General features: G+C 39.1%; 1 protein-coding gene across 22 annotated transcripts in view; it reads left to right on the top strand.

Moving 5' to 3' along the window:
• Positions 1-259: 259 nt before the first annotated feature.
• plekha6 (pleckstrin homology domain containing A6) overlaps positions 260-17,196 on the top strand; it is a 312,036-nt gene continuing 295,099 nt past the window's right edge. For 5 of the 22 annotated variants that reach the window (XM_031895544.1, XM_031895550.1, XM_031895546.1 and 2 more), the window contains exons 1-3: positions 2,568-2,784; positions 15,894-15,965; positions 16,064-16,172. In XM_031895544.1, coding sequence (XP_031751404.1) covers positions 2,657-2,784; positions 15,894-15,965; positions 16,064-16,172 — 309 coding nt within the window. In that variant the 5' untranslated portion in view covers positions 2,568-2,656. 22 annotated transcript variants of the gene reach the window in all.

The raw sequence follows: 17,196 nt of genomic DNA on the forward strand, positions 1-17,196 counted from the left end.
AGGCTGTAAAGAATAAACATATTTATAACATATTCTTCCAATCAATTTGGCGATAAAATAGTTAAGTCTAAGCGCTTTCTCGTTGCCTTCTACTGTTACAGGATCCAATTTTCAGCTTGGGAGTTAGGTGAAAAAGACTATTTGGTGTATGCCTACTGTACAACACGATTACATGCGGCTATGCCACATGACTACGAAAGTGGAAGAGGTGGGAGCTGCGAGTATGTGTTGGGGGAGGGGGTATATCCTAGTAACGCGCGAGCCTCTGACATTATTAAAGAAATTGCTCAAAACGAAAATAGCGACATTAAAGATGGTAAGAAGGGTTTGCACGTAACAGATCAGTGACTGTGAAACGGACATTGCATCGCATGTAAAAAAAAATGCACTGCATATCAGTGGATTCAGGAAGCTATAGCTTCAGGAGATGAGCTTGTCTAATCTCCAGGAAGGGTGAAGGTGCTGTGGGTGGAACAAGGTGGTGTCGGGAGGCGTGACTTTTCTGCGACGGTGGCAGTGTCAGTGTTTGCGTTTGAGGCCCCAGAAGAATCTTCGGTTGGCAGCTGGTATAGGGTGCTTTTTCGCCTTGGGCAGGTGAGGATACCAATAGGAAAACACTAAGAATTTTGGTTCAGTATTTAAAGATGGCGTGTGGTGGAATGTGTTGAGGCAGCAACCAAGATAATTCTCTGATATTATTTCGCGTTTATATGCCTAATGTTATGTTGGAATGTTTCAAATCTAGTTTGACATTGTGTGGTTAAGCAGGGGAATGGGCTTTTGCAGGTATCTTGTGCTCTGGAACTGAGCTGTGGAATCTTTTGCATATACGTTTTATTTGATATTTAGGTAAGGTTCATAAACCTTCGTTTAAGGTTCGTGTAAAATCCCCTGTATTGAATAGTAGACTTAATTAAAAGTGGGCAGTTTTCTGAATCAACATCATCTTATCTTTTGATGTTTGGGATTAGACCCAAATTTACTCTTAGAACCATATATTTTAATATCTGGCTATGGCCTGTTTATGCCTTATTGGGATTTAGCATTTTTGGGTTGTTTGTGTGGATGTGGTGTTTTATCAGTTTATCAAGTATCGAGTCAGCGCTGTGGAATATGTTGGCGCTTTATAAATAAATGTTGATAAGAATAATAATAACCAAGTCCAAAGCTGTGCTTTAAAATAATTATATATTTTCTGTTGGGAAGATTCTGAAGGATTAGACTTAGTTGATGATAAGAAAGATGTCGATGCCAGATTATGCAGATTTCCATAGTTTCCTGATTTTTACATTTTGTGCATGTTACGTTGTTTGCTTGTTGTGCTAATATATAATGCATTTCCCTGATATTACATTTTCCTGGTTTTTGCACTATTATTTCCTGGTCTGAAAAACATAAAATGGGTCGTTCTGCTGTATTTGGTGTATTAATTTTGAGTATGAGCTGTTTCTCGCCCCAAGTATTGAATAGTAGACCCCAAGTGTAATGCAACTCCTACCTGACCTTGAGAGATTTTGTGTGCCACTGACTATAGAAAGCTGAGAGACTTCAAGTCTCAGAGTCCATCACTTCACTATGGCACAATGTGAGAGAGTTTTTTCTTAATATACATAAGCTCATCTAAATGAGTTAATTTCAAGGGTGAGTGATTCATTTGTTTATTTATACTGGTGTACTGATTATTAAGGTCTTATTATGGATTCTGCTCATCCCTTTTAAAAAGTATGTTTTTTAGGTAGATGGACAAAATTTTCCATCAATATTTGTGTGTATGGTGCCCTTAAAAGGAATTTGCCAAAGAGCAGATCTTTTCCCAATAAGCACTTCTTGAGGTGGGCGATATCGGTTGATATTGGATTGCTCAGCCCATGAGCCAAATTGGTTGTATAGCGTTGATGGCATCTGCAGGCTTTTGAGGCAAGTACCACATCATGCAGCCAATGTGCTCCTCATGGGCATTTTTAAACCTGCCCAACTGACATCTAGAAAATTTTGGGGCAGATATTGGTCATGCAGGCCCATCTGAAGGCCCCTTAGGCTGAAAAGCTGCTTATATCGGCCCATGTATGGCCACCGTAAAGGAGAAGGAAAGGTAAAAAAATCACCCTTCAGTGATTCTAATTTATTTTTTACCCCAGGCTGGTGCTTCTGTTAGGAGAAAACTACACCAGCCCAGGGTAGCTGCAAGGGAGTGATCCTCTTTCTTCATCTGTCTGTGCGCGGCTTGCTCATGTGCAGTAGAGTGAAAAGCCGAATCTTAACAAGAAAGTCTGCATTTTTACCCTACTGCATATGCACTGGCCCCAGGATTCAGAAGAATGAAGAGACGGATGAGGATCACTCCCTCGCAGCTACCCTGGGCTGGTGTGGTTTTTTCCTGACTGGAGCACCAGCCCAGGGTAAAAGGTAAGCGATTACAATCACTGAGGGATGCCTAACATTTGGCACCCACCTGTGATTTTTACCTTTCCTTCTCCTTTAAGAAACATTTCAAAATACATTACACATTTGTTGCATTTTTAACTCTTTCCCTGCAAAGAACGTAGGTACTACATTATTTTAGAAAAGGCTTTATCTGCCAAGCATGTAGTACCTACGGTCTTGGCAGAAAAGGCTTTCTCTCTACACGGCTTTTGCCACCAGTGCAGAGAGTCAGATGTGCCCCCAACCCCCTCGACAACAAGCTGCTGTTAGTGCTTCCTACTGCAGCCCCTCTGAAGCCACCCGTGCACTTCCTGCTGCAGAGACTCTGTGCAGCCAAGGGCCCTCCTGCTCACAAAAATGGTATGTGGCCTTTTTTACCTATATACACACATTTACACACACACATGCATTTACACACACAACACACCTTTTACTAAATGTAGCCTCTGTTTCTGTTTTTCTGTTCTCCTTTTTTTTTTGCTTTATTTTTTATTTTTGTACATTTTTACACACTTACATACACATATATACATATTCACACACTTTTTAGAGGTGCACACAGAAGTATACATAAACAGACACATATACTTTTTTTTTTAGTTCCTTATTTTATCTCTTTGGGGCTGATTCACTAAAGTGCGATAACGCTTATCGCATTCTTTTTTGCGTTAAAAAGCACGCAATAAATAAGTACTGATTCATCATTTCGCATGCGTTATTTACCTCGCATTGCGTTAATTCTCACTTAGATATAATACTAACGCACGATTCACAAACACATATGAAGTGTTAAGTGCGCTAAATATCGCATTAGTCTGTGCGAATATTAACGCCTACTTGGGGCAGGCGGTACTTAAAGAAAATTGTGGTTCGTGAGCTTTTGGCAACACAACATGGACTTTGCAGTGGGATTTTTTCAAGTATGTGTTGGCCCTAGAGTGATGCATCCTCCAGTTTTTTGTGAAATGGTATTTTTCAGAAAAGTAGTTTTCCGAAAGTAATGGTTACATGCATAATATTGTAATAAAATCACGGCGAAAAAATACACAAGAAAAATGCTTATCATATTTAGGGTGATTTGCCATTGCACAGGAACCTGACATTTTACAAGGTGTGTGTAGACTTTTTATATCCACTGTATGCATATTGGGCATCAAACCGTTCATTAGACCTCTCATCAAAATCACCAATTTTAGGAAAGCTTGGTACTTTGGTCTTTACGTGGGAGAATTACATAGAGAATTTTCTACTTTCCAAAAATATATGGTTTTCTGGGGGGAATGTAATTTTTTTATAGCATTACCCCACAAAAAAAGCAGTAAATGTGTTGATTTTGCAATAGCTAAAATGACAGAAATGATAATATGGGGTATATTCAGCTTGGGGGCCCCTACATGCGACATACTTAGGTAAACCTATGCACATTGGGCATCAAACTGTTCAGCGGACCCCTGGGGTACATTATTAGGATGTTTTATCTTGATACATATTAGTATGTGGGGAAAAAAGACGCCACATAGTAAAAGCTTTGAGGTGATTTTCGAAATTTCCTCAAAATCAATTTTAGAAAAGCTTTGCGACTGTGAATGTGTACTTTCCAAAAATATATGGTTTTCTGGGGTAAACTTTTTTGTGGCTTTAACCCTCCCCCCATAAAATGCAGTAAATGTGTTAATTTTGTAGTAACAGAACTTAAACAAATGATACACCATATAGGGGTATTTTAATTTTGTGAACCCTACATGCCACATACTTAGGTAAACCTAGGCACATTGGGTATCAAACTGTTTAGTGGACCCCTGGCATTCATATTTAGGGTGTTTAATGTGGGAGATAAGCTGCAGAGTGCAAGCTTTGAAACAATATTTCAATTTTTTTTATAAAAACTAGTATATTTAGGGAATCATTGCAACTTGGTAATTTGGAGTAGAAATACAATTGTGCCTATTCTGAATTAATTAGAATCTGTTTTCTAGGTCAAACCTACTCTAAGGGCTGCGACACACAGGGAGATTAGTCCCCGGCGACTAATCTCCCCGGAATGCCATCCCACCGGCTAGAATGTAAATTGCCAGTGGGATGGCGATTTGCCAAAGTCGCAGAAGTTTCCATTCAAGGCAACTTTGCCGAAGTCGCAGAAGTTTCCTCTCAAGGCAACTTCAGCAAATCCCGGAAGTTATACTAATTAATGTTTTATTGTGGGTGGATATGCATATTCACAATAAATGCCAGTGAAAGGATTAATGGGACAGGACACAGTATATTTGTTTACCTCTGCAAATATTGTTTTAAGGTTCTCCTGTTTTCCTCTTCTTCTTTTTTTTTTTTTTTTTAAAGCAGATAATGGAACATGTGATAAAGCTGTATACAGTGGTTCTTGAAAGTTTGTAAACCCTTTAAAATTTTTATATGATAGTGACTTAAGGGGGGCTAATACCATATTTTTTTTTTACAATGCACTAAACCATGTAAAATAATCTAAAATAGAAGAAGTGCTTTTATTTTAATACCTTTAGGGTCAAATTTGTCCATAAGTGCTTGAAACTGTGCTCCACTCGCCCCTTTTTAAAGTATCTGGTTTAGGAGTCTTCAGTAAATGGGTAGTGAGCCGCTGGCTCCATCTGCTTCAGTAACAGCCGTATCCACTGTTTGTGACGCAGTCCATTACTGCACTGGGTGGAGTGCTAAAAATGCAGTCTTCTACTGAAAAACATTTATTCTTTCCTGGGGGATAATTTAAAATTTGTAGAAGGTCTATTCAATAAATAAGCATAATGTTTCAGAACAGCTGTATTTTTTCTTGCATCTGATCACAAACTGTTCCAGAACAGCAGCTGCAGCTTTCCCTGCAACTCCCTGCACCTGGTTATATATTGTCCCAGAACAGCAGCTGCAGCTTTGTATTCCCTGCCACTCCCTGCACCTGGTCATATACTGTCCCAGAACAGCAGCTGCAGCTTTGTATTCCCTGCAACTCCCTTCACCTGATCACAAACTATTCCACTTAATATGACATAATACTTTTCCATATTAATGATGGTTAATATCCCCATAGTGAGCACCAACCATTTGGGTGTATGCTGCGCTACCACCATTAATATGGGCATGGTCTTAAAAGCTCTTGTTATAATATGGGTGTGGTTTAAAAAAAGAGGAGTGGGTCAATACTAGCTTCCATTAGCGGCCCTCCACTATGTATGCTAGAGAAATTCTGGCCCTCAGCACCACAGAAGTTGTACAGCACTGATCTAAGTGATATTAGATTCACAGGGAGATTAACTCTTTACTTAGTAACATAGTAAGTTGGGTTGAAAAAAGACATCAAAAAAGACGTCCATCAAGTTCAACCATAATGCCTATATATAACCTGCCTAACTACTAGTTGATCCAGAGGAAGGCAAAAAACCCCATCTGAAGCCTCTCTAATTTGCCGCAGAGGGGAAAAAATTCCTTCCTGACTCCAAGATAGCAATCGGACCAGTCCCTGGATCAACTAGTACTAAGAGCTATCTCCCATAACCCTTTATTCCCTCACTTGCTAAGAATCCATCCAGCCCCTTCTTAAAGTTATATAATGTATCAGCCAGCACGACTGATTCGGGGAGGGAATTCCAGAACTTCACAGCTCTCACTGTAAAAAATCCTTTCCGAATGTTTAAATGGAACCTCCCTTCTTCTAAACGAAGTGGGTGCCCTCGTGTCCGTTGGAAGGACCTACTGGTAAATAAAACATTAGAAAGGTTATTATATGATCCCTTTATATATTTATACATAGTTATCATGTCACCTCTTAAGCGCCTCTTCTCCAGTGTAAACAGACCCAACTTGGCCAGTCTTTCTTCATAACTGAGACTTTCCATACCCTTTACCAGCTTAGTCGCCCTTCTCTGGACCCTCTCTAACTCAATAATGTCCTGTTTGAGCACTGGAGACCAAAACTGAACAGCATATTCTAGATGGGGCCTTACCAGCGCTCTGTAAAGGGGAAGAATAACCCCCTCCTCCCGTGAATCTATACCCCTTTTAATACAGCTCAAAACCTTGTTTGCCCTTGCAGCTGCTGCCTGACATTGCTTGCTACAGCCAAGTTTATTATCTACAAGGACTCCAAGGTCCTTCTCCATTATGGATTTGCCTAGTGCAGTCCCATTAAGGGTATACAGGGCTTGCATATTTTTACATCCCAGGTGCATGACCTTACATTTATCCACATTAAATCTCATCTGCCACTTAACTGCCCAGATTGCCAGTTGGTCAAGATCCTGCTGCAGGGATGTCACATCCTGGATAGAATTGACTGGTCTGCAGAGTTTTGTGTCATCTGCAAACACTGATACATTACTCATAATACCCTCCCCTAAGTCATTTATGAACAAATTAAACAAAAGTGGACCCAGTACAGAACCCTGAGGGACCCCACTGAGGACCTTATTCCAAGCAGAGAATGTACCATTAACAACCACCCTCTACCCGATCCTGTAGCCAGTTTTCTATCCATGTGCAAACGACTTCACTAAGACCAATATGCCTTAGCTTAGAAAGCAGTCGTTTGTGGGGAACGGTATCAAATGCTTTGGCAAAATCCAAATAGATTATATCTACTGCATCCCCACTGTCCAGCTTCTTACTTACCTCATCATAAAAAGCAATTTAAATTGGTCTGACATGACCTGTCCTTCATAAAGCCATGCTGATTACTGCTCATAATGGCATTCTCCACTACATAATTTTGAATGTGATCCCTTAACAAGCCTTCAAATAACTTGCTCACCACGGATGTCAAACTTACAGGCCTATAATTGCCAGGCTGAGATCTTACTCCCTTTTTAAATATGGGAATGACATTCGCCTTCTTCCAATTCCTAGGTACCATACCTGATGAAAGAGAGTCTGAGAATATCAGAAACAAGGGCCACTGCTATTCTGCCCCTAGCTCTCTCAGTACCCGAGGGTGTATTCCATCTGGCCCAGGTGCCTTGTTTACATTTATCGTGTGTAACCCTTTAAGCACCATAACTTTATCAATTTACTGAGACTTAAAGGGATTCTGCCATCATTTTTATGGTATAGTTTTTAATACTTAATTACACTGTGTACATGACAAATAATTCTACCATTTAAATTTTTTTTAGCTGTAATATTTGTGTGCAGGCAGCCATCTCAGTGGATTGTCCTTGATCCAGAGTTTTCTGAAAGAACCAGCACTACACAATAACATTGCTTTTAGATAAGCTATTGTTTCACCTATTCAGTGTAACTGGAGTCATGAAATGGGTATTACAGGGGTAATGTAATAAAAGTAAAAAAAAAAAGAACTATTAGTTTGTCAAGGCACTACTTAGTAAACATCTGATTGCTGTCACGTTCATTTAGGTCACTGCTTTTTGTCTTGGCACACATTCTGAATAGGAAATTGTCACAGGCCTGCAAGTGACAACTTGCAGGAGCAATTAGTGCCAGTAGAAACACAGAATTATTTGGGTGGCAGTGGTACTTAACCATGAACAGAAGATAAATTGAACATCCAAATAAAAGCAAATGGTAAATTATTTGTGAGAACATAGAAGTAGCTAAATGTAGACAGATAAAGTGCAACAGGAAGAATCAATATATTCTCACACAATTCCTAATTTAAGATTGCCATTAAATGTTTAGTGTCACTAGATGTAAAACACCTCAGTGTCATTTTAATGACTAACCCTTACTGCCTTACTTAAAATGTGTGTTCCCCAAGTTCACAAAGGTGAAGCCTCGCCTTAGATGTCTGAACAATTTCTTCTTACTGAGGCCAGCTCTGTATTTGGGTCTGATGCTGCCTTTGGTACTAAACCTTTGACCATCCCCTCCCATTGCTGTGCAATAATGTATGCAAATGTACGTATTGTAGATGGGTGTAGTCACTCCGCTCTGCTTCCATTGTCAGCTATATCATGTATTGTAGTAGTGCGCCACCAAAAAAAAACAAAAACTTGATAGCCCAGGTGCATCCAAACCATTATCCAGAAAGTTCAGAATTATGTAAATGACATTTCCCATTTTAATTAAATAATTCACATTTTTAAAAAATTATTCCCGTTTTCTCTGTAATAATAAAATAATACCTTGTACTTGATCCCTATTAAGATATAGTTAATCCTTATTGGAGCCAAAACAATCCTATTGGGTTTAACTACTGTTGAGATACATTTTTAGTACACTTAAGTTATGGAGACCCGAATAATGGAAAAATCTCTTATCTGAAAACTCCAGGTCCTGAGCATTCTGGGATAACGGGTCTCATATGTGTAGTAAAAATCAGAGCACTCATGGAACTGAATGAAATTATTTATGGGTGGTAAAACAACATTTCAGTCCCAGCAAGAGGACATTTTTTCAAGACATCTCAAACACACCCACAATTCCACAACCTCTAAATGACCAGTTACATATGAAAATGATGTGAAGCAATGCCCCATATTACATCACAAGTGCAAAGTGTATAGGTAACAGGTAGTTCTACAGTTACTACTGTTACTGTCATTCTATCTATGCATATGCTTAAAATCTTCAGCTTTCCTCCTTTCTACAATTACATATTTTCTATTTGCTCTATTTGCATTTTTTGCACATGCACATTAGTGATCATTAAGGAAAAGGAAGACAGCGGCAATGTTTACAGATATGCACTGCGAATATGGAACATCAATAGCTACTTTAAAATACATTTAGATGAGCAATCTCACACAACTTTTATAAGTACTATTCAGGGGGAATGTGGTTAACAGTTGGCTTCCGTTCTCCTTTAAAGCCATGTTGAGTATAAATTATGAATGTTATTTAACAAGCCTTCAAATAACTTGATCACCACAGATGTTAAACTTACTGGCCTATAATTACCTGGCTGAGACCGTAATCCCTTTTTAAATATAGGAATTACATCAATTTTTCTCCAATCCATACGTACCATACCAGATGAAAGCAAGTCTAATAAATAGAGGCCTGGCTAAAACTGAAATAAGCTCTCAGTACCCAATATACAATGGAGAAAAAAAACTGATTAAGCACATTTGCCTTTTTTTGTCTTAGTTATAACCACATTATTGCAACTAGAAAGGGAAGTTTGAGAACAAACTTCATGTTGGGTTGAAAAACATAACGTCACTGAATGGGCTCTGCCCACTTTTTCTAACCTTGGGCCACAGTTATATAGTAAAAACCACTGTGCAAAGTTTGGGGACCATGGTTTTAATAGTGTCTGAATTGCAGCAACTTAAATTTCCCCACTGAAAGTCAATGAGTGACATCTAATTGGCGGTTGGTGGCTCCGCTCACTTTTTCTAACCTGGAACTGCAGTTACCCAGTGACTAACTCTGCAAAGTTTAGGGACGCTAGGATTAATAGTTAAAGAACAGCAGCATTTTAAATTTAAAGCAATAAAATTAAATTCATGAAATCTGATTGGCTGTTAGTGGCCCAACCCACTTTTCCAATTTTTGAACTGCAGTCCCCCAGTGACCAACTTTGCAAATTTTGGGGACTCAGGCATAAAAATTGTGAGACTGACAGCATTTTACACTTCACCATTGAAAGTAAATAGGTGAAATGTTATTGGCTGTTGGTGGCTCCGCCCACTTTTTTCTAACTTTGAACAGCAAATACCCAGTGACTAACTCTGGAAACTTTAACAACCCTGGAATTAATATTTAAATAATGGCATCAGTTTAAATATAAACCAATGAAATCTAATGGGTGGAAATGGATTTGCTGTTGTTGGCTCCTCCCACTTGTTCTAACCCTAAATATGTAGTCAGCCAGTGTGCAAAGTTTGGGAACCCTGACATAAATAGTGTAAAAAAAGCAGCATTTTAAATTTAAACAAAAAAAAAAAATCAATAGGTGAAGGCTGTTGGTGGCTCCACCCACTTTTTAAAAGCTAAAAATGCAGTGACCCTGGTGTTAATACTGTAAGAATGGCAGCAGGTTGAATTTCCCCATTGAAAATCAATAGTTAAAATCTGATTGGCTGTTGGTGGCTCCACCCACTTTTTCTAACTCTGAACTGCAGTTACCAGGTGACTACCTCTGCAAAGTTTGAAGACCTTAGTATTAATATTTAAAGAATTGCAGCAGTTTAAATTTAAACATATGAAGTGTATGGGTGAAATCTGATTGGTTGTTGTTGGTCCTGCCCACTTTTCTAAACATAGTCACCCAGGGACAAACTGTGCAAAGTTTAGGGACCCTGGTATTAAATATGTGAGAATGGCAGCAGTTAAAATTTCCCCACTGAAAACAATGAAAGCAATGTTATTGGCTTTTGGTGGCCCCGCCCACTTATTCTAACCTTGAGTACAAAGTCACGCAGTGACTGACTGTGCAAAGTTTGGGATCCCTGGCAACAAACCAATAAAAATCAATAGGTGAAATCTGATTGGTTGTTGGTGGCTCCGCACACTTTTCAAAACTAAAACTGCAGTCCCCTAGTGACCAACTGTGAAAAGTTTGGGGACCCTGGTGTCAAATTCTGTGAGAATGGGAGCAGGTTGAATTTCCCCATTGAAATTCAATAGGTAAACTCTGATTGGCTGTTGGTGGCTCCACCCACTTTTTCTTACCTTGAACCACAGTTACCTGGTGCCTAACCCTACAAAGTTTGGGGACCCTGGGGTTATTACTGTGAGAATGGCAGAAGGTTGGATTTCCACAAGTCCATAGGTAAAATCTGATTGGCTGTTCACAGCTCCGCCCACTTTTGGGCATTCAACAATCATCATATTTTCATTCAGGCTGATCCCATGACTATGTGATTTAAGTTTGGGGAGTGTAGCTTCAAAGCTGTAAGATTGGTAGCAGTTTCAATTTTCCCATAAAAGTCAATGGGTAAAATTTGATTGGCTGTTGTTGGCCCCTCCCACTTTGAGGTTTTTTTAAAGAAAAAACAATTGAATGTGTAGTCACCCAGTGACTGACTGTGCAAAGTTTGGAACTCTGGCATCAAACCAATAAAAATCAATAGGTGAAATTTGATAGGCTGTTGGTGGCTCCGCCCACTTTTCAAATCTAAAACTGCAGTCCCCTAGTGACTAAGTGTAAAAAGTTTGGGGACCCTGGCGTTATTACTGTGAGAATGGCAGCAGGTTGAATTTCCGCCAAATCAATAGGTAAAATCTGATTGGCTGTTCACAGCTCCGCCCACTTTTGGGCATCCAGCAATCATCATATTTTCATTCAGGCTGAGCCTATGACTATGTGATTCGAGTTTGGGGAGTGTAGCCTCATAGTTGTAAGATTGGCAGCAGTTTCAATTTCCCCATTAAAGTCAAAAGGTGAAATTTGATTGGCTGTTGCTGGCCCCTCCCACTTTGGGCTCATCCAACAAATGTTGCTGTTTTATTCGGGGTGACCCCATTATTATGTTATTCAAGTTTGGGGGGTGTAGCTTCAAAGCTGTAAGTGCGGCAGCAGTTTGGAAATCTTCCCTGTCAAAGTCTTCCCAGAAAGTCATTTTGGCATTTTTACTGCCAGTAGATAAGCCACATTAGTGCCACCTAGAACAATATATTTACACTGCAGAAAGCTTTCCCATACTTGAGTAAAAAGCCCTAGAAGCTCCCTCTGTTTGTTTAAGATAGCAGCTGCGATTTTAGCTTGGTCTTCATAGCTTCCTGCTGTAGCTCTAGCCATTTGTAGCTCAGATCACACATTCCTAAGGGAGGGGGGAGCAGGAGAAGGGAGGGATGAGAGAACTGTGCAGACTCTGGCCCCAGGAATAAAGGATTTTTCTGAGAGAGGAAGTCTGATACCGAAGAACATGTTTACAAAAAACGAGACAAGAAATCCTGTGTTTCTTTTGATAGAGGACATTTCTTTTCTGTGAGTGCTTATGGCTGTATGCACATAGACCTTTCTGATAAAGCTTACTTAGTATTTACCTTTCCTTCTTCTTTAACTAAAGAGGTAGGGGAAAATGCTGCATATTATATTTTGGGGTTCTGTTCTGTACCAGCCCAAGGCAACCATTTTAGTAATAAAGATTTATTTCAGTACACATACTCTGTACAGCTGTCAGTTACCCGAGCTAAGGGACTGTATACAGTATATAAAGAATATAAAAGTCACACTATAAGGTTGGTTATGAAACAATTCAGATTATTAGTACATAGTTCTCTACTTGTTCCACCATATGCCGAACCCTAGCACCAGGCAAGCAATAGACAGTTAGGCATGTAGTGTCCTTGCATCAGATTACCCTATCCACCTTCCTTATAATTGAATCCTTATAATATAACCTGTCTGTCCTTCCTAGCACTCCTCCCCCAAATGTATTACTTGTTAGACTCTAATCCTCAGGGTGCTTTGAGAGTCAGCTTGCTCCATATATACCAGTTCAGAGTTGTTTTTTCCAGCATCTTCACCCATAATGGTGAATCTGTTGCTTTGGAGGCGCTAAGGACCAGCCGTCCCTACCCATCCCATCCCCTACTTCACATCATGACTAACAAACCTGTTTCCCTCATAAGACTCCACTCCTGTCTCCACTCCCCCATTTCCCTGAGCCTGCTATCCTCATCCATATTTGCAGCCCCCCTCAATGCTGGGAACCCAAGCCCTAAATCCTTTATATACTATAAGAGTTGATAGTTCCTGACACCCCAAAAACCACTTTACCCTGAAGGCTGAAATTAGGTTTTGGCAACCTAGAGTTCAAAATTAACTCCGAAATCAACACTCTAAAATTAGCACTGCTGAACAGTTTGATGCCCACATATGTATCCATGTGTCACGTAGTGGCAGAATAACTAAGGCAGTAGCTGCCTGAAAAATTTTGGTTGATATTTTTCTGGCTTTTCTGCAAGCCCAGGACCCATGCATAATAAAGTGATTTGGCTGTCCACACCATTATTAAAAATACAAAATATAACTCCAGTGTGTAACTGTTTGTCCCTTTTTACCTATTGACTCAAACTATTGTGTGCTTCTTGGTGGAGAGACTTATCTGATACGTGAGGCTGATATCTTACAGAATGCTTTTCTATACTAACCTGTTTGTGAGCCTGATTTACTTTTTATTGAACATCATTGTATATCCTACATTTTAGAACCATATTGTGCTTAACCCTTTCACTGCCAGCCGTTTTGAACAAAGTGGAACTTCTACTGCCAGACAGTTTTTGAACATTTTGCACTGTTTCATTTAGGGGCTTTTCCTCGGGGGGACTTTTAGTTTACCCAGGAAAACTATATATCGTTTTTTTCAGGACAACCTAAGCTTTCAAAATATGGTGGAATTTTTGTGTAATTCCAATTCTGTAACCAGATATAGGCTTCTAAATGTCTAAAAAATAAAAAAAATATTTTCCATAATATAAACACATACACCAGAAACAAAAAATATTTTATACATGAAAATACAACTGATTTGGAAAGTCCCATGTCTCCTGAACGTGCCAATACCAAATATATATAGTTTTTTGGAGATTCTCACTTGTATAGGTCAAAAACTCCCAGCAGTACACTACCAAATTTCCAAAGCACTGCTCCAGAAAGCTGCATACTTTAGATTTCAAGGTCAAAAATTCCACTAACAGAAGGTTTATTCCAGAAAATTATACATTTTTAGAAAGAACAGATTCTAGGGAATCCAGGATAGGTAGAACTGCCTGTCTACTCCAAACTACCAAGTAGCAATGCTTTCCTAAAGTTATTGGTTTTTATCAAAATTTGTGAAATTTCTTAAAAATCGCTTCAAAGCTTCCTGTCTATAGTATCTTATCTCCTACACGTCATAAAGTAACCAGATAAAACACCCTGAATTTGAACGCCAGGGGTCCACTGAATAGTTTGATGCCCAATATGTATAGGTTTACCTAAGTATGTGGCATGTAGGGGCCCCAATGTGAACATACCCCATATGATTCCTTAATTTCTGTAATTTCAGCTTCTGCAAAATTAACACATTTACATCATTTTATGTGGGATAAAATTAGTAAAAAGTACACTCACCCCAGAAAGTCATATATTTTTGGAAAGTACACATTCCCTGAAATCTAAAATGGGTATCCATGTCTTTCTACTCCGAAGTACCAAGCCGCAGAGGTTTCCTAAGTTTGCCGATTTTTATGACATCTCCAAAAATCACCTCAAAACTTCCAATATGCAGCATCTTATTTTCTATAGGTAATTTGGTACCAAGATAAAAAACCCTAATTATGAACCCCAGAGGTCTACTGAACAGTTTGATGCCCACTGTACATAGGTTTATTAAAGCACATGGCACCAAAATATACCTTGTGCGCACTAATTTCATGCCTTACCTTTACCTAATTCATAAAAACATGGCAGTTTTATGTGGGATAGAAACTGCAGAAATGTAGGGTAACCCCTGAAAACCATATATTTTTGGAAAGTACACGTTCTGGCTGGTACACCAGCCTTTCTCAAAGTTACAAAACACATTGGGGGGTAAACCTAAATACAAGAAATGGCGGGAACAAACACCTATGACGTGGGTGTGTGACGTGTGTGCATAATAAACAACAATCAATTGCATCAAACCAATAGAAAGTACATGTAAAAGTAACAATAAATCACTAAAATTACAAATACACATAAACGTATAGAAATCACCGAAGGTAGGGAATATCGTGAAAAAATATGAACAACAGTTTAACAGCGAAATATAAAATAGTGAGAGGTCATACAACTACCCCTGGGAGTCAGACATGTCCGATACCTTACTGTAGCTTTTAGCAGTGCTATACACAGCGCTAGGGGAGCTCTCAACAAGCAGTTGAGAGCTCCCCTAGCGCTGTGTATAGCGCTGCTGATAGCTACAGTAAGGTATCGGGACATGTCTGACTCCCAGGGGTAGTGCAATTGACTGTTGTTTATTATGCACACACATCACACACCCACGTCATAGGTGTTTGTTCCCGCCATTTCTTGTATTTAGGTTTACCCCCCAATGTGTTTTGTAACTTTGAGAAAGGCTGGTGTACCAGCCGAAACGTCAGTCTCTGTTATTTTGCTGTAATAAATTTTTTTGATTACGATAAGTCCTGTGTGGAGCGGCCCATGTTTTCTACCATTATCTACACATTAGCTTAAGGACTGCACCCAGGCAAAGGATTTCCTTATTTTTTGTGAGTGCCTACCTGTTGGGACTATATATATACTGTATATATAAATATATTATATAATCTGCTCTTCATAGTTACAGAGAGGAGCTCAGAAAGCAAACGGGGCAGAGGTTCACATTAGACAAGGAAGTCAGTAAAAGAGCTGCAGTTCAAAGTAAATCTGTGTGCAGGTAGGAAAGGGATGTTATTCTGGGGGCTGTTTAGAGTAATTTAGGGGATTTTAAAATAAAAGGCCTACTTATCATTTAAACAGGCCACAATATACTTAGGCTTTAAAATGACTACCAGCCTTGCTTATGTTCTGTAAAAATGTGCTTCATTTACTTATTTTTCTTTTTTTGTTATCCCAGTCACAATGATCATCTTGCCACAGTCCAGCATTCAGTGACTGTACTGATCTCAAGAAAGAGTGGACCATTGTGGTGAGTATAGGAATTTTACTTTCCTGAAAGATATGTTCAACTCAACTGTAAAACTCTTGCTGAGATTTAAATCCTGCACTTTTATCCCACCTGCCCAGGTTTGACATGAGTTCTGAAACATCTGGAAAACGCTGTACGAGTCAAGTCAACGAAAGCTCTGCATTCAGTATGGTTTCTGACTCCCCTTTAGAAGGCTCAATAATAAGGGTGAGAGCTACGCATAAGCAAAACATTTACCAGTTAGTATCAGTGAGTTTCATCACTGCTTCTAAGTATTTGTGACAAAGCTGACAAAATGTAGTCTACTAGCTTAGAGTTATGGGAAGGCTATCTGCCATAGACTCCATTTTAAGAAAATAGTTCTAATTATTATAAATGATTTCCTATTTCTCTGAAATAATAAAAGAGTACCTAGAACTTGACCTCAGTTAAGAAATAATTAATCGTTATTGGTTACAAACCAATTCTGTTGAGTGTGTTTAATGTTTACATTTTTTAGTAGACTTAAAGTATGGAGATCCAAATCCTTATCTGGAAGACCCACATTCTAGATAACAGGCCCTATACCTGTATGTTGTAGCTCAAATGGTAAGGTTAGTAAGTGAATACAAAAAGATGCTATTAGAATGTTTTTCAGGTTGATCTCCTCACTGAGTAGGTTGTAGCATATGGTATATGGCAAAGTAAAAGTTGCAAGCTGCATAATAAAATAGTTGCAAAAAAAATACCTGTTTATTGGTTGATGTGGCTTACTAGATCATGGCCCAGGGAATTAAGGATTTTTCTGAGAGAGGAAGTCAGACACCTGAACATCATTTTACAAAAAAAGAGACAAGAAATCCTGTGTTTCTTTTGATAGAGCACTTAGTGCAGCTTTTCTGTGAGTGCTTATGGCTGTATTTACATTGACCTTTCTGATAAAGCTTACTTAGTTTTTACCTTACCTTCTCCTTTAAAATAGGGAAATTCAACCTTCTGCCATTCTCACAGTATTAACACCAGGGTTCCTGAACTCTTCACAAGTGGTCACTAGGGAACTGCAGTTTTAGGTTTGTAAAAGTGGGTGGAGCCACCCACAGCCAATCAGATTTTGCCTATTGAATGATATTGGTTTAATGCCAGGGTTCCCAAACTTTGCACAGTCAGTCACTAGGTGACTATTCAAGGTTAGAAAAAGTGGGTGGAGTCGCCAACAGGCAATCGCATTTTTTCCATTAATTTCATGGAGGAA

This window comes from Xenopus tropicalis, chromosome 2 (assembly GCF_000004195.4).
Source record: "Xenopus tropicalis strain Nigerian chromosome 2, UCB_Xtro_10.0, whole genome shotgun sequence".
NCBI lineage: Eukaryota > Metazoa > Chordata > Amphibia > Anura > Pipidae > Xenopus > Xenopus tropicalis.